Genomic DNA, 18,316 nt, shown 5'->3' on the forward strand with positions numbered 1-18,316 from the left:
AGAACCTAAGCATCCAGGCCGCTGATCGCCCCCATAAGAGGACCCACGTGTCCAGGTGACACCCCCCTACCACGGGGCTCCCAGGTGACTGGGGTACCTTGCTGAGCTGGGACATGACCTCCCAGAGGAGAGCATGCAGGGTGGAGAGCTCACGGCCCAGGTCGATGTAGCCCTCGAAGCTGGTGCTGTTGGTGAGGGTGTCCAGGTTGGAGATCTCGTAGAGGAACTGCTGCATGCTGGTCCACTCCAGCTCCAGGAACTCATTCATGAAGGCCATGTACTCCTCCTTGCTGCCAAACCTGTGGCCAGGCACTCAGCAGGGTCTGCGCTGGCCCCCCCCATGGCTGTTGTCCTCCACCACTGGCCTTGCCCACCCTCTGTCCCTTCTGTCCCTTCGGCTTCCAGGCATCCCTTCATAAAGCCACGTCTGGCATTCATCCAGCTCTGCTGTCTGTTCTCCATCAATCTATTCACCAACTCATCCATCCATCTTCTTTCCATCCATCCTCCTTCCTTCCATCCATCCATCCCTCTGCCCAACTCATCCATCTACCAACTCATCTGTCCATCTTCCTTCCTTCCATCCATCTATCTTCCATCCATCCATAAATCCATCTATTCATCCTTCTGGCCACCAAATTCATCCATCCAACTCATCTGTCGATATTCTGTCCATCCAACTCATCCATCCATCTTACACCCATCAACTCATCCCCCCACCTTCCATGCATCTAGTCATCTTCTGTTCCTCCATCTTCCCTCCATCCACCACCTCACCACCCATCCACTCACTCATTTCCCACTCATCATCCATCAAATCATCCATCTTCTGTTCATCTGTTCATCTTCTCTACGCACCTATTCATCAATTCATCCATTCATCCACCAACTCAGCCAGTCATTTTCTATCTATCCTTCTTCTGTCCATCCATCAGCTCATGCCTCCAACTTCTGCCCATCCATCCACTCATCCAGCTATCTCCCATCCATCCATCCATCCATCCATCAGCTCATCCATCCACCTTCTACCCATCTATCCATCTTCTGTCCATCCATCAACTCATCCATCCATTTACTCTCCATCCACCCATGAATCCGCCCGTCCATCCACCCATAGACCTACGGATCCACCTTCCCTCCACCATGCCTCCATTCTTCTCCTCACCCACCTGTGTCCCCCACCATCTCTTCTCCCTCCACCAGACCACTGTCATCCACCACCATCCCTCCCTCCTTCACGTTGGGCGCTCACTTGGTGAAGTTGGCCAGGTTCTGGATGACCTTGGCGATGAGGGTGAGGGTGCGGGCAGTCTGCTCGTCAGGGTACTCCTGCATGAGGCCAAAGAGGCTGGGGGACATCACGGCGGGGCAGAGGAACCGCAGGAAGAGCGAGGCGCTGATCAACCGGTCGGCGATGTCCTCGCGGCCCCGCTCAGCGCATCGCAGCCGCCACGAGGCGAAGACCTCCTTCAGCTCCCGTGGGAACACGCTGCGTGGCGGGGGGAGACATGGTCAGGGACCCGTGGTGAGGACGCCAGGGGATGTCCCCAGCCCCAAGGACTCACCAGTGCGAGTTGACCACCTTGCAGAGGGCGAGCTCGCAGCACATGCGGAGATTGGCCTGGTGGTCAGCCAAGGTGGAGGCCGAGCACTTCATGGGGTCGACCTCACAGTTCTCCTCCGACTCGTACAGCGCCCGGATGAACTCGCCTGGGTGGGGACGGGGACATCAGAGCGGACCGGGGACTACCCCACCGTCCCACAGCCAAGCCAGCCCGATGGGGATATGGCCATGAGAAGGGACCACCCAACCACCTCATGACTGTGCCAATGGGGACCTGGAAGTGAACAGGGGCTGGGGACCACCCAACCATCCCATGGCCAGACCACCTTAATGGAGACATGGCCATGAGAAGGAACCACCCAACCATCCCCTGGCCACACCAACATGATCATAAGAAGGGACCACCCAACCATCTCATGACCATAGCAATGAGGACACAGCCATGAGAGAGGACCACCTAACTGTCCTACGGCCATGAGAAGGGATCACCCAACATCCCATGGCTATGCCAGTGGGGATAGAGCCATGAGAATGGACCACCCACCATCCCACAGTCATGCCAAAGGGGACAGGGCATGAGAACGGATCACCCAACCATCCCATGGCCCATGAGGACCTGGCTACGACCAGGGACTAGGGTCCACCCAATTGTACCCTAACGGAGACCCGGCCGTGAGAAGAGACCACCCAACCATCCCATCCCACGGCCATGCCAATGGGGACATGACCCATGTGTGGGGACCACCCACCGTCCCACAGCCATGCTGATGGGGCCCTGGCCATGATGGGGACCCTTGGCCATGACAGGGACCCCCCAGTGCCAGTGGAGCTCACCAATGGCATCCTTGAGGTATTTCTGGCCGATGAGTTTCAGGTACTCCTCTATGGCTTTCGTGGCGAGGGTGTTTTCCCGGAAGATCAGGTGCTCCCGGTCCATGAAGCGATCCACCTCCGTCATGGCCATGTCCGACAGGAAGTCCTGCCCACAGCCGTCAGGGCAGCCCAATGCCTGCCTACACCCCAGCAGCCTGGCCAGGCTGGCCCTGCCCACCCTCCGTGCACCCTTGTGTCCTGCCTCCATCTTCTGTCCATCCATCCATTCATCCATCTGTCCGTCCTCCATCCATCCACCCATCTGTCCTCCTATCCATCATCCATCTGTCCTCCATCCATCCTTCCCCCATTCTCTATCTATTCATCCTCCATCCCTCCAGCCACCCTCCATGTCTGTCCTTCATCCAACCTCCATCTGTCCTCTATCCCTTCTCCATCCATCTTCCATCTGTCCCTCATCAGTCTGTCCATTCTCTTCCAACCATCCTCCATCCATCCATTCTCCATGTGTCCTCCATCCATCCTCCATCCATCCTCAATCCTCCATCTAACCCTCCATCTCCCATGTGGCTGTCCATCCTCCTCCATCCTCCTCCATCTATCCATCCCTCTATCCATCCCTCCATCCATCCTCCATCTGTTCTCTATCCATCCTCCATCCCTGCTCTATCTGTCCTCTCTCCATCCTCCATCCGTCTGTCCATCCTTTTCTGTCCATCCTTCTCCATCCCTCCTCCATGTGTCTCTCGTCTATCCAACCACTATCCATCCTCTACCTGACTCCCAACTGTCTATCCATTCTGCTGCATCCATTCTCCATCCATCCATCCACCCAATCCTCCATCTGTCCTCTATCCACTCTCCAGCCATCCATCGTCCTCCATCCATCCATCCTCCATCTGTCCTCCATCCATTCTCCATCCATCCATCCTCCATCTGTCCTCCATCCATCTGTCATCCATCCATCCTCCTTCCATCCATCCATCCCTCCATCCTCAATCCTCCACCCCACCTCCACCCCCTCCTTCCCCACCCCTCCCCACCCCCCAGCCCCCCCACCTTAGCCTTGCCGGTGCTCTGCAAGATGTGCACCAACGCGCAGGCCACCTCCTCCTTGCTCTTGACGCTGAGCACGGGCTCCAAGACGGCGCAAAGCATCCGGTAATTGTTGGTGACATACTCGGCGAACTCCTTGTAGAGCTCCATGGGGAGGATGCTCATGGTCTGGAAGCGGCTCTTGACGCGGAGAGCCGGACAACCCGCCTTGCTCTTGCTGCCGCTGGGTTGGCTGAGTGGGTACCACTGCTCGGCGAAGTGCCGACCGGTGACACTGGCGATGGGGATGCTCACCATCCCTACGTAGTTACTCTTGTCCTTCTTGCGTTTCTTGTCGGTGTCCTTGTAGAGGTGGAGGCGGATGGTGCGGACGGACGGCAGGTTGTTGAACTCAAAATGTTCTCCCCAGAAGACGTTGTCGGTGCGCGCCTTGCTGGTGGTGCGGGCGTAGAGCATGTCATCCAGGCACAGCTCGCAGTAGTAGCGTTTCTTGGGGGGAAGGTCTCGCGCCTCGATCACCCACAGCTTCAGGACATTGTCCACCCGCCGGCTGTTGTCCTGGGGAGGGGTGGGAGGGAGGGAGGTGAGCAGGGGACGTGGGGACAGCTGGGGGTGAGGACATCCCGGTGTGGGATGTGGAGTGTGGGGGAGCCCAGGGCGGTGGGAGAGACAGGGGCAGGGAGAGCTGGGGGTGGGGGCAGATGGGGACAGTGACCCTGGGGCAGAGGTGACACCAGGGGAAAACGCCAGCAAAGAGTGGCCACCAGGACCAGCGACCCCAGGGCACAGTGACCCCAAGGGCCAGGGTGACCCCTGGGGACATCACCACCAGCGACCACTTCCATCCCCACCAGCTGACCATCCCCACCAGTTGACGAGCTCCATCCCTACCAGTTAACCACCCCCATACCGACCAGCTGACCATCCCCATCCCTACCAGCTGACCATCCTCATCCATACCAGTTGACCATCTTCATCCATACCAGTTGACCACCCTCAACCCTCCTAGCTGACCATCAACATCCCCACCAGCTGACCATCCCCACCAGTTGACCACCCTCAACCCCCCTAGTTGACCCTCAACCCCCCTAGTTGACCATCAACACCCCTACCAGTTGACCATCCCCATCGCCACTAGTTGACCAGCCCCATACCTACCAGCTGACCATCCCCATCCCTACCAGTTGACCAACCTCATCCCCCCCAGCTGACCATCCCCATCCCTACCAGTTGACCGTCTTCATCCCCACCAGTTGACCATCCTCATCCTCACTCCTTGACCATCCCCATCCCTACCAGTTGACCACCCTCGCAGCGATGACACCCTCACCTTGTTGGGCTTCACCGCCCTTTGCAGGTTCTCAATCCATTTGTCCCTCTCGGCAGCCGAACGGCAGGCAAAGCACTTAGTCCCCGAGGCTGTGGTCACCTGCGGGTGATGGCCAATGAGTGACCAGATGCCACGGTGATGGCCCAGGAGGGTGATGAGAAGGGCCGGACCGTACCTCGAAGCAAAACTCCTGGCCCAAGATGCTGCTGTGCACCGCCTTGATGATGGAGTCCTCATCCAGGTTGAGCTCCAGCGCTTCGGCCGCGCTGCTGGGGCTCAGCAAGGACTCATGGGAGTGCGACTCCTTGAAGCTCTGCATCAGCCGGGCCCTGTGGGGACACGGGGGGGGACGCTCGGGGGGGGGTTGGCAGGGTAAGGAGGGGGATGGGGGAGGTGCCCAGGGGGGTGACGGTGGTGGTGGTGGCATGCGAGCGGGGGGTGACGGTGGCGGTGGCGGGGGGGGGGGTACCTGGGGCATCCGCGCGGGACCTGGGGACACGTCCACGGCGCCGGGACGGACAGAGAGAGACAGAGTCAGGGCGGGGGCGGGGGGGGACACGGGATGGGACATGGGGGGGGGACACACGGGAGCAACCCCCACACCCCAACACCCAACATCACCTCCCCAGGGGACCCAGGCATCAGGGGAGCGCTCCACCCCCACCCCAAAGCCAGAGGGGACCCAGACATTCGGACACTCCCCCCCCAGCCAGAAAGGACCCAGGCATCTGGCCCCTCCCAAAACAGGGGGACCTGGGTGTCCAGACCCCAAAAACAGGGGTCCCAGGCATCCAGGCCCCCCGCCAAAGGGGACCCAGGCATCCGCCCCCCCCCAAACAGGGGTCCCATGCATCTGGGCCCCTCAGACAGAAGGGACCCAGGTGTCCAGCCACGCCAAAAAAGGGGGACCCAGGCACCCAGCACCCCCAAAACAGGGGACCCAGGTGTCCAGCCCCTCCAAAACAGGGGTCCTAGGCATCTGGGCCCCCCAGCCAGAAGGGATCCAGGCATCCAGCCCCCCCAAAACAGGGGGACCCAGGCATCCGCCCCCCCCCTCGCACTCAGCAGCCGGTGCAGGTGAGCCACCCCCAGGCGCTATATTTAGCCCCGGGGCTGCGTAAGCAGCGGCCCCGCCACGTCCCCGTCCCCGTCCCCGTCCCCACGGCCACCGCTCCCGGCTGCCGTCACTGTCACTGTGTCACCGGCACCCAGTGTGGCGGGGGTGGCACGGCTAAAAATACCTTGGCGAGCGGGCACCCCCCCCTTTTCCTGTAGGGACAAGGGACAACCCCCCCAGGGGACATCCCAAGGGACAAGGGTTGTCCCCCCCCAGGGCATCCCCCTGGGAACAAGGGACATCTTCCCAGGGGACATCCCCCCCAGGGCATCCCCCTGAGGTGGGGGACAATGGACGTCTTCCGGGGGACATCCCAAGGGACAGGGGACAAGGGACCCATCGTGGGAAGGGGATAAGGGATGCTGCTGGGTACAGGGGACACCGCAGGGACGCTCCTTGGGGACAGGGGACGAGGGACACCCCCCTTGGGGACCACCAAGGACTAAGGGGACAAGGGACCCCCAGAGCAGTGAGGACCCAGGGAAAGGGACAAGGGACTCCCTTGGGGACAAAGGGACAGAAAACCCCTGCAACCAGGGACCATGTCCCTGGGGACATGAGACATCCCTGGGGACATGAGACATCCCAGGGGACAAGGAACCCCCCCCCCAGGGACCAGAGCCATCCTTAGGGACATCCCCAGGGGACAGGAGACCCCATCCCCTGGGGACCAGGTCCTGGAGAAAAGGGACATTCCTGGGGACAAGTGGCCACCCTGGGGGCAAGTGTCCCCCCTCTGGGGACAAGAGACCCCATCCCTGGGGACCATCTCCCCAGGGACAAGGGACATCCCTGGGGACACCAGGGACATGGGACAACCCCCCCACCACCACCACCTCCCTGGGACAAGGGACCGTACCCCATCCGCAGCTCTGGTGACGGTGACGCTGGGCCGGGTGCCAGGCCGGATCCTGTGCCCAGCTCCCACCCACCGGCTCCGGCTATAAACGGCACCGGCGCCGCCCGCCACCTGCCCGGCCACCCGGTCCCCAACGTGTCCCCAAGGCGGGGGACGATGACACGGCAAGAACCCGCTTTGCAGAGGGTGGGGGAGACCTGCCCCACATGGGGACACTGGGGACCAGCCCCATACGGTGACACTGGGGACACTGGGGACCTGCCACACAGGGGGACAAGGACATTGGGGACCTGCCCCATATGGGGACAAGGACATTGGGGACCTGCCCCATATGGAGACACTGGGGACCAGCCCCATATGGTGACAGTGGGGACATTGGGGACCTCCCCCACATGGGGACAAGGACATTGGGGACCTGCCCCATATGGGGACACTGGTGTCATTGGGGACCTGCCCCATATGGAGACACTGGGGACCAGCCCCATAGGGTGACAGTGGGGACATTGGGGACCTCCCCCACATGGGGACAAGGACATTGGGGACCAGCCTCATATGGTGACACTGGGGACATTGGGGACCTCCCCCACATGGAGACACTGGGGACCTGGCCCACATGGGGACACTGGGGACATTGGGGACCAGCCCCACATGGAGACACTGGGGACCTGGCCCACATGGGGACACTGGGGACATTGGGGACCAGCCCCACATGGAGACACTGGGGACCTGGCCCACATGGGGACACTGGGGACATTGGGGACCAGCCCCACATGGAGACACTGGGGACCTGGCCCACATGGGGACACTGGGGACATTGGGGACCTGCCACACATGGAGACACTGGGGACCAGCCCCATACGGTGACACTGGGGACACTGGGGACCTGCCACACATGGGGACGGGGACAGCAAAGACCTGCCCCATATGGGGACAAGGACTTGGGGGACCTGGCCCACATGGGGACATTGGGAACAGTGGGGACCTGTCCCACATGGGGACAAGGACACATTGGGGACCTGCCCCACACAGTGACAGTGAGGACACTGGGGACCTGCCCCTTACAGTGACACTGGGGACCTGCCCCACATGGGGACATTGGGGACAGCGGGGACATTGGGGTCCTGCCCCACACGGGGGATTGTCCCTGTGTCCGGCTGGAGGACACCTGGACCGGTCACCCCCACACGGAACCTGGGGGCATTCAGGGAACAGGGACATCCCTGTGCCCAGCCTGGGGACATGGGGGAGCAGGACCATCACTGTCCCCAACTTGGGGACACCCAGAGACCAGGACCATCCCCAAATCCATCCTGGTGCCACCTGGGCATCAGGACTGTCCCCATCCCCAACTTGGGGACACCCAGAGACCAGGACCGTGCCCATGTCCATCCTGGTGCCACCTGGGCATCAGGACTGTCCCACGTCCACCCTGGTGTCACCTGACAGCAGGACCATCCCCATCCCCAACCTGGGGACACCCAGAGATCAGGACTGTCCCCATGTCCACCCTGATGCCACCTGGGCCACAGGACCGTGCCCATGTCCACTCTGGTGCTACCTAGGCAGCAGGACTATCCCTGTCCCCAACTTGGGGACACCCAGAGACCAGGACTGTCCCCAAATCCATCCTGGTGCCACCTGGGCATCAGGACTGTCCCCATCCCCAACGTGGGGACACCCAGAGACCAGGACTGTCCGAACATCCATCCTGGTGTCACCTGGGCATCAGGACCATCCCTGTCCCCAACTTGGGGGCACCCAGAGATCAGAACTGTCCCCATGCCCACCCTGGTGTCACCTGGGCATCAGGACTGTCCCCATGCCCAACTTGGGGACACCCAGAGACCAGGACTGTCCCCACATCCACCCTGGTGTCACCTGAGCAGGACCGTCTGGACATCCATCCTGGTGCCACCTGGGCATCAAGACCATACCTGTCCCCAACTTGGGGACACCCAGAGACCAGGACCATCCCCACATCCACCTTGGTGCCATGTGACATCAGGACCGTCCCTGTCCCCAACTTGGGGACACCCAGAGACCAGGACCGTCCCCACATCCACCCTGGTGCCACCTGAGCAGGACCGTCCCCACGTCACCCTCCTCAACCCCCAACCTCCCCCCACCCCCAGACCATCCCCGCATCCTCCTGGCTATCCCCCCGCCGTGTCCCCGCCGTGTCCCCGAGGTGTCCCGGAGGTGTCCCCGCGTTGTCCCCCACCTGTCGTGGTCGGCGCTGCGGAAGCGGGGCAGGATCTGCCGGAAGCTGCTGGTGCGGTCGAGCTTGGGCTGGCTCTTGGTGCGCTTGATGGAGCTCTTCAGGCGGCGGCTCAGGAAGCCTTGCTGGGGTACAGGCGGCTGAGGGGGGGCCGGGGGGGGCCGGGGGGGTTGGGGGCGTCGGGGGGGGTCAGGGGGTTTGGGGGGTTTTGGGGGGCGGCGATGGGGGTGGATGGGGTAAGCGTAGTGACAGGCAGCGTGGGACCGGGGTTGGCACGGCGATGGGTTGTAGGGGAGCGGGGTTACCATGGCGACGGGTAACACAGGACCACGGTTACCGTGGCGACGGGTGGCATAGGACCGGGGTTACCGTGGTGATGGGTAACATAGGACCACAGTTACCACGGTGACGGGTGGCATAGGACCGGGGTTACCATGGCGACGGGTAACATAGGACCACGGTTACCATGGCGACGGGTGGTCTAGGACCAGTTTTACCATGGTGACGGGTTGTATAGGACCGGGGTTACCATGGCAACGGGCGGCATAGGAACAAGGTTACCATGGCGACAGGCAATATAGGAGCATGGTTACCACGGCGATGGGCAGTATAGGACTGGGGTTACCATGGCAACGGGCGTGTGGAGGAGCAGGGGGTTGGGTCTGGGTAACTGTGGTAACATGCGTGTGCGGGGAGGGAGGGGGGAGCGCGGTGACATGGGAGGGGGGTCACCCTGTGGGCAGGGCCAGGGTAACCATGGCAACGGGGATGGGCAGGACCACGGTAACCGTGGCAACAAGGATGTGCAGGACCAGGGTAACTGCAGCAAGACGCACGTGCAGGACCACAGTAACCACGGCAACAGGCATGTGCAGGGCCAGGGTAACCATGGCAACAGGCATGCAGGACCATGATAGCCACGGTGACATGTGTGACGGTAACCATGGCAACAGGCGTGTGCATGACCACGGTAACTACGGTGACGTGCGGATGGGCAGGGCCTGAGTAACCGTGGCAACACACGTGTAGGACCAAGGTCGCCATGGCAACATACACACGCAGGACCAGGCTAAGCACGGTCACATGCATGTGTGCAACCATGAGGACAGGCGTGTGCAGGACCACGGTAACCATGGAGACGTGGGAGCAGGGTAACCATGACGACATCTGTGTGCAGGATGGGGTAACCACGCTGACATACGTGTGCAGGATGGAGTAACCATGGCGACATAGGCATGGGGTAACCACGGCAACTCGTGGTGCAGGATGGGGTAACCACGGTGACATACATGTGCAGGATGGGGTAACCACAGCAACACAGCAACACGCATGTGCAGGATGAGGTAACCATGGCAACATACATGTGCACAATAGGGTAACCACAGTAACACGTGTGTGTGGGATGGCGTAACCATGGTAACTTACATGTACAGGATCGGGTAACCACAGCAACACGCATGTGCAGGATGAGGTAACCATGGCAATATACATGTACACAATGGGGTAACCACAGCAACACGCGTGTGCAGGATGGCATAACCATGGCAATATACATGTACATGATGGGGTAACCACAGCAACACGCGTGTGCAGGATGGCATAACCATGGCAACATACATGTACAGGATCGGGTAACCACGGCAACACGCATGTGCAGGATGGCATAACCATGGCGACATACATGTGCAGGCTGGCGTAACCACGGCAATGCGCGGGGAGCTACGGCGACACGCATGTGCACGGGGAGTGGGCACAGCCCCACCGTAACCACGGCAACAAGCGTGTGCGAGACCACGGTAACCACGGCAACAAGCACGCGCGGGGGGACTAACCCAACCACGCCAACACGCGTGGCCAGGAATCAAAGCGACCGCGACGCCGGGCGCGTACGGGACGACCGTAACCATGACGACAGGCGTGTGCGGGACGACGGTAACCGGGACGACAGGCGTGTGCGGGATGAGGGTAACCGTGGTGACAGGCGTGTGCTCACCGAGGGCCGGAAGGGGGGGGCAGGCGGGGCGTCCATGTTGATGCTGTACTGCTTCCCCCCGGGGACGCTCTTCCTGCGGGAGCGGCCGCCGTGGTAATCTGGGGGGGACGGGGGGGACGGGGGACGAGGGGGGGACAGGAGCCTGAGGGGACAGCGGGGACAAAGGGGGGGGGGAACGACGGGACACGGGGGGGGACAGGGGGGACCCCCACATCCCCCCCAGCCCACCCCCTTCCACTCGCTGTGGGGTTATGGCAGCGGGGACCCAGGTGTCTGGGGAGAATTTGGGGGGGCCCAGGTGGTCTGCGGGGGGGGAGAGGTGTCCAGGCAGAATTTGGGGGGGCAGGTGGCCTGGGGGGGGTTATGGGGGGACCCAGGAACCCTGGGGGGGGCACCCAGGCATCCAGGGAGAATTTGGGGGGGCCCAGGTGGTCTGGGGGGGGACCCAGGAGTCTGGGGAGAATCAGGGGGGGCCCAGGCGTCCTGGGAAGGGTATGGGGGGGCCATGGGGTCACCCCAGTGTCAGGGAGGGCCCCGAGGGCCTCCCTCCCTCTCCCCCCCCACCTCCCAGCAACCCTCGGGGTCCCCTCCCCCCTCCCCCCTCCCTCTGCCCCTCCCCCCGTCCCTCCCCTCCGTCCCCGACGTCACCCCCCCGCTCCCCCCCCCCGAAAACCAAGGGACATCCCTGTGCTCCTGGGGTCCCCCAAACTCTGCCTCCCCCCCCAACATCCCCTGAACTGCCCCCCCAACTCTCTGCCCCCCCCAAATCCCCTTAACTCTGCCCTTGGCCTGGGGCTCCCCCTAACTCTGCCTCCCCCAAATTCCACTACCCTCCCAAATACCCTTTACTGCACCCCTGGTCATAGGGTCCCCTTAATTTTGCCCCCCCCCCAAGACCCCCCCAAACTTTGACCCCCCCCAAATCCCCTTAACTCTGCCCCCTCAAATATACCCCTAACTCTGCCCCCCCGAGACCCTCCTAAACTCTCTCCCCAATTTTGGGGTCCCCTTAACTCCGCCCCCCCATACACCCCTAATTCTCCCCCCCAAGACCCTCCAAACTCTGCCTCCCCCTCCCTGTGACCCCCCCCAAATTCTGTCCCCAATTTTGGGGTCCCCTTAACTCCGCCCCCCAATATACCCTTAATTCTGCCCCCCCAACTGCCTCTAATCTTGGGGTCCCCTTAACTCTGCCCCCCCGACCCCCCCAAACTCTGACCCCCCCCATATACCCTTAACTCTGCCCCCCCACACCTCTGTCCCCAATATTGGGGTCCCCTTAACTCTGCCCCCCCCAGACCCCCCCAAACTCTTCCCCCCCCAATACACCCTTAACTCTGCCCCCCCGGCCCCCCCCCCAAACTCTACCTCCAATCTTGGGGTCCCCTCACCCCCGACACCCCCCCCTCCTCCAAGACCCCCCCACCCCCCCACCCCGGGTTCCTACCGGCCACGGTCCTGCTGCCGCCCTCCAGGCTGAGGCGGGTGCCGGGGGGGGGCCCCAGGGTGCCCCGAAACGCCCAGGGGGGGCCCGGTTGGGGGGGGCCCCACATGGCGCCTCCCCGACCCTAAAGTCGCCCCGGGGGCCCCCCACGAGGCCCACGGGCACCCGGGGGGGGGGAACCGGCCCCCGGCAGCATCCCCGCACGCCTCGCACACGCGTGTGCCGCCACGCGCGCGGCGGGTCGGGGGCACGAGCGGCGGGATTTGGGGGGGGGGAGCGGGGGGGCGCACACACACGCGCACACACGCTCGGGTAGGTGTGAGCACGGGGCCAGGGGCACACTCAGCCCTGGGTTTGCACACTCAGCCCTGGGTTTGCACGCTCAGCCCTGGGTTTGCACGCTCAGCCCTGGGTTTGCACGCTCACGCTCAGCCCCAGAGCCATGCACGCTTGCTTACTCCAGGCTTTGCACGCTCAGTCCGGGCCTTGCACACTCAGCCATGGCCGTGCACGCTCATGCCGGGCCGTGCACGCTCACGATCAGCCCTGGTGCCGGGCACGCTCAGCCCTGGCTGGGCACACTCACTCCAGGCTGGGCACACTCACGCTCAGCCCCGGAGGAGCGCACGCTCACCCCCAGCCACGCACGCTCACCCCAGGCCGTGCACGCTCACCCTGGGCCATGCACGCTCACGCTCACACCTGGACCTGTGCACACTCACCCCAGGCCGGGCATGCTCACACCCGGACCTGTGCACGCTCACCCCAGGCTGTGCATGCTCACACTCGCACCGGGAGCCGTGCACGCTCGTTCCAGGCCGTGCACGCTTGTCCAGGCCGTGCACGCTCACACTCACACCAGGAGCCGTGCACACTCACTCCAGGCTGTGCACACTCACACGGGCGCTGGGAGCCGTGCACGCTCACCCCAGGCTGTGCACACTCGTTCCAGGCCGTGCACGCTCACACTTGCACCAGGAGCCGTGCACGCTCACCCCAGGCCGTGCACGCTCATTGCAGGCTGTGCACGCTCACACCAGGAGCCGTGCACACTCACCCCAGGCCGTGCACGCTCGTTCCAGGCCGTGCACGCTCACACTTGCACCGGGAGCCGTGCACGCTCACCCCAGGCCATGCACGCTCACACTCTCACCCCTGAGCCATAGTGTCCCCCCTACCAAGCCGTGCACGCTCCCCTGGAGCTGTGCACACTCACACTCACAGCCGAGCACGCTCCCCCCAGGCCCTGCACACTCACCGTCACCCCCGAGCCGTGCACAATCCCCCTCCGAGCCGTGCACGCTCACCCCCGGCCGTGCATGCCCACACTCACCCCCGGAGCTGTGCACACTCACCCTCACCCTTAGCCCCGGCCTTGCACACTCACCCTCAGCCCCGGAGCCGGGCACGCTCACCCCTGGAGCTGTGCACCCTCCCTCCTCCAGCCGTGCACACTCACCTGGGAAGCCATGCACGCTCCAGCCTTGCACGCTCACTCCCCCGAGCCCTGCACGCTCCTGCTCACTCCCAGCCGGGCACGCTTATGCCTGCAGCCGGGCACGCTCGTCCCCAGCCGGGCACGCTCACTGTCACACCTGGACCGTGCACACTCACCCCCGGCTGTGCACACTCCGTTCCCCCTGAGCCTTGCACGCTCCCCCCCTCCCCGAGCCTTGCACGCTCCCCTGCACCCCCCAAGCCTTGCACGCTCACCGCCAGCCTTGCACGCTCCCCCTCACCCCCAGCGCCTTGCACGCTCACCCCCGAACCTTGCACGCTCCCTGTCACCCCCCCAGCCTTGCACACTCACCCCCCAGCCTTGCACGCTCCCCCTCACCCCTGCAAGCGTGCAAGCTCGCTCCCGCTTGTGCACGCTCGCTCCCGCCGTTGCGCGCTCGCTCCCTCTTTTGCACGCTCGCTCCCGCCCTTGCACGCTGGCTGCCGCCTTTGCACACTCGCTCCCGCCGTTGCACGCTCCCCCCGGGCCGGGGGGGCGGGTTTTGCACACTCGCCCCGGCCGTTGCACACTCACCCCCCGCCGCTCCCGCTCCCGCCGCCGCCGCCGCCGCCCCGCGCGCGCGCACGCTCCGCCCCCGCCGCGCGCCCCCCTCCGGCCCCGCCCCCTCCCCTCCCCGCTCTCACCTCGGGCGCGCGCGGCCCCGCCCCGGCCCCGGGGTGGAGGGGGGGAGGGGGCGGGGTCCGGGGGAAGGGGGCGGAGCGGTGTTGCCGGGGAGACGTGGCCACGCCCCGCCGCCGCGCGCGGGCGCGCGCGCGCGCGCGCGTGGGGTCTCGTGTCCGCGTGTCGCCCCCCCCTCCCCCACCCGTGGGACCCTGCGGGGGGGGTACACAGGGACGCGTGTCCCCCCCCAGTGACACCCACGGTGGAGCCAGCGCGGTCCCCACGGGGGACGGTGACACTGGTGGCACTGGCAGTGGTGGTGATGGTGGCAGTGGGGATGGTGACGCTGGTGGCACCGGTGACACCGGTGGTGGTGGCAGTGGGGACAGCGACACGTGGTGGTGGTGGGGACAGTGGCAGTGGTGGCAGTGAGGATGGTGACGCTGGTGGCACTGGTGGTGGTGACAGTGACGCTGGTGGTGGTGGTGACAGTGGCAGTGGGGACAGTGATGCTGGTGGCGCTGGTGGCACTGGTGGTGGGTGCAACAGTGGTGATGGTGGTGACGGTGGCAGTGGGGATGGTGGCACTGGTGGTGACAGTGGTGGCAGTGGGAATGGTGACGCTGGTGACACTGGTGGTGGTGATGGTGGTGAGAGTGGCAGCGGGGACAGTGACACTGGTGGCACTGGTGACACTGGTGGTGGTGGTGACAGTGACACTAGTGGTGGTGGCAGTGGGGATGGTGACACTGGTGGCGGTGGTGACAGTGGTGACAGTGACACTGGTGATGGTGGTGACAGCAGCAGTGGTGACAGCGACACTGGTAGCACTGGTGGTGGTGGTGACAGTGGTGACTGGTAGTGGGGACAGTGACACTTGTGGTGGTGGTGATGGTGGCAGTGGGGATGGTGACACTGGTGGCACTGGTAGTGGTGGTGACGGTGGTGATAGTGGTGACAGTGACACTGGTGACGGTGGTGAGGGTGGCAGTGGGGACAGTGGGGGCAGTGACACTGGTGGCACTGGTGATGGTAGTCAGGGTGGCAGTGGGGACGCTGAGAGTGGTGGCGATAGCAGCGGTGATGGTGACGGCGGTGACAGTGGGGGCAGTGACACTGGTGACACTGGTGGTGGGATTGGTGGTGGCAGTGGGGACAGTGGCAGTGGTGGCAGTGGGGACAGCAGTGGCAGTGCCAGTAGTGGTGGCAGTGGGGACAGTGGGGATGGTGGTGGCAGCAGGGACAGTGGCAGTGGCTGGTGGCCATGGCAGCACTGGTGACAGTGGCAGCAGTGGCAGCGATGACAGTGGTGCTGGTGACGGTGGTGGCAGTGGTTGGAACGGCGGCAGCGCTAACGGTGGCAGTGGGGATGGTGACAACAGGGACGGTGGCTGTGGATGGTGGCAGTGGTGGCCCTGGTGGCAGTGGCTGGTGACAGAGGCAGCGGTGACAGTGATGCTGGTGGCAGTAGTGCTGGTGATGGAGGTGGCAGTGGTGAGAGTGGTGGCAACGGTGACAGTGACGGTGGGGATGGTGGTGGCAGCAGGGGTGGTGGCTGTGGCTGGTGGCAGGGATGGTGGCAGTGGTGGCTGGTGGCAGTGGTGGGGGTGGCTGGTGACTGTGGTGGCGGTGGCACTGGTGGCAGTGGTGGGGATGGTGGCAGTGGCTGGTGGCCATGACGATGGTGGTGACAATGGTGACAGTGGCTGGTGGTGGCAGTGGCTGCAGTGGTGGTGGCTGTGGTGGCAGTGACATGGCCGTGGGGGGTGATGGTGGTGGCAGTGGTGGTGGCACTGGTGACAGTGGTGGTGGCACTGATGACAGTGGTGACAGTGGCCGTGGTGGCAGCGGTGGTGGCAGTGACCATGGTGGCACTGGTGGCAGTGGTGGTGACGTGACGGTGACCGTGGTGGCAATGGTGGTGGTGGCACTGGTGACACCAGTGACAGCGGTGGTGGCAGGGACCATGGTGGCAATGGTGGTGGTGTCACTGGTGTCACTGGTGACCGTGGTGGTGACAGTGACAGTGACCATGGTGGTGGCAGTGTCACTGGTGTCACTGGTGACCACGGTGGTGACAGCGACCATGGCGGTGGTGGTGGTGTCACTGGTGTCACTGGTGTCACCGGTGACAGCGGCGGCGACAGTGACCGTGGTGACAGCGGGGGCGACGCCTGCCCCCCCTCGCCCCCCGCCGCTGTCGCCGTTGCCATGACGACGCGCTGCCGCCCCGCCCCGCCCCGCCGGGTGGGCGGAGCCTGGGTTTGAAATCCCGGCAGGAAGCGGGGGAGGGGGCGGGGCCGGGGGTAAGAGAGGGGGCGGGGCATCGCCATATCGCCCCCACCACCACCCCACGGCGGGGGGGGCAGCACCCTGACGCCTGGGTCCCCTTTTTTTGGGGGGGGTGGGGGAGGGGTCCCTCCACGGGTGGGGGAGGGGCCAGGCCGGGTTGGGTCCATTTTTTATTTTTGGGGGGGGGGGGGGGGGGGATGGGATGGAGGGGGGGGTAGGAGCATCCTCCCCCTCCCCTGCCCGCGGGGTTTCCCTAGCAACGGTTGCCGAGCAGCCCTGCGTGCCTCCAGCGAGTATTATGGGATGGCTCGGCGGGCTTCGAGCCGGGGCGGAGGTGGAGGGAGCTGGAGCCGGGGGGGGGGGGGGGGGGGGGGCGGTTTCTCCCCCTCCCCTCTCCCCCTTCTCCTCCTTCCCCCCCCCAAAAAGGGACTCAGGTGGTCGGGGGGGGCCCCTCTCCCCCCGCCCGGTACCGTGCTCGGGGTGGGGCCGCCCCTCCACCGGGACGCTGACGGTTCGGCGCAGCAGTTTGCTCCGGCACGGTTCGCTCCGGCGGTCCCGGATAAGCAAAGGATGAATCTGGGCGGGCGGGGGGGGGGGTGTTAATAAAAATGAAGGACCCCCCCCCCGGGGTCTTTAATTCCGTTTTTTTTCCCCATCATCTTCCTCACTCACCTCCTCCTCATCCAGCATCAGCAGCTGGTTCCCGGAGATGATGCAGAACCGGGGGTTCCAGGGTGGGCGCTCGTAGGGCGACGGGGCGTAAGGCCCACGGGCCAGGGGGGGTCCTCGCACATCTGGGGGGGGACACACACGACAAGGGGGGGTCATTGCTAAAGCCACCTTTTTCTCTTCCTTTCCCCCCGCTCCAGTATCACCCATGGGTGCTGGCAGGCAGCATCCTGCATCCCGGCGTTGCTCCGGTAACTGCAGCCCACGGGGAGGGGGGGGACGACACCCACCCGGATGCTTGGGTGCCCCCCCCACCCACTCTGGATGCCTGGGGGTCGCCCCCCCAGGCAGTTGGGTGCCCCCCCCAGACGCCTGGGTGCCCTCCTGACACCTGGGTGCCCCCTCTCACTCTGCTTGCCCCCCCCAGACACCTAGGTGACCCCCCCAGACACCCGGGTGCCCCCCCCGCACACTTAGGTGCCCCCCCCACCCTGGGTGCCCCCTCCAGACACTTGGGTGCCCCCCCCCCCCCGCTGGGTGCCCCCCACCCAGGACACCTGGGTCCCCACTTGGGGTCCTGGAAGGTGGGGGGGCAGACACCTGGGTCCTCCCCACCCCCCCCGGGTCCCTCAGGGTTCCCATACCGGGGGGGGGGGGGGGGATGGGCAAAGCCCGGACACCTGGGTGCCCCCCCACCCACCCACCCACTCCCCCCTCCCGCCTGGGTCGTCCCCCCCCGGCCCCGGCCCCGGCCCCGTTTCCGAAGTGGGTCAGGCCGGTCCCCGGGGACCCCCCCGGCCCCGCCGCCCCCGGTCGGGCCC

At 64.5% G+C, this 18,316-nt stretch overlaps 1 protein-coding gene across 29 annotated transcripts in view; it reads right to left on the reverse strand.

Moving 5' to 3' along the window:
• The window catches only part of SYNGAP1 (synaptic Ras GTPase activating protein 1), a 31,201-nt gene that overhangs the window by 11,987 nt on the left and 898 nt on the right, over positions 1–18,316 (reverse strand). For 6 of the 29 annotated variants that reach the window (XR_011322763.1, XM_069774355.1, XM_069774350.1 and 3 more), the window contains exons 2-12: positions 17,499–17,620; positions 17,297–17,402; positions 10,972–11,069; positions 8,982–9,118; positions 4,960–5,113; positions 4,785–4,883; positions 3,458–4,012; positions 2,399–2,543; positions 1,566–1,710; positions 1,253–1,489; positions 98–299 (exon numbers count right to left, since the gene is read on the reverse strand). Coding sequence is in view for 28 of the 29 variants with exons in the window: in XM_069774355.1 (XP_069630456.1) it covers positions 98–299; positions 1,253–1,489; positions 1,566–1,710; positions 2,399–2,543; positions 3,458–4,012; positions 4,785–4,883; positions 4,960–5,113; positions 8,982–9,118; positions 10,972–11,069; positions 17,297–17,402; positions 17,499–17,620 (2,000 nt within the window). In the remaining variant the exon portion in view is untranslated. Of the gene's footprint in view, positions 1–97; positions 300–1,252; positions 1,490–1,565; positions 1,711–2,398; positions 2,544–3,457; positions 4,013–4,784; positions 4,884–4,959; positions 5,114–5,253; positions 5,274–8,981; positions 9,119–10,971; positions 11,070–12,418; positions 12,751–14,447; positions 14,466–17,296; positions 17,403–17,498; positions 17,621–18,316 lie in introns of those variants that run through there. The other 23 variants (XM_069774375.1, XM_069774376.1, XM_069774374.1 and 20 more) reach the window with 20 other exon arrangements.

This window comes from Haliaeetus albicilla, chromosome 29 (assembly GCF_947461875.1).
Source record: "Haliaeetus albicilla chromosome 29, bHalAlb1.1, whole genome shotgun sequence".
Lineage (NCBI taxonomy): Eukaryota > Metazoa > Chordata > Aves > Accipitriformes > Accipitridae > Haliaeetus > Haliaeetus albicilla.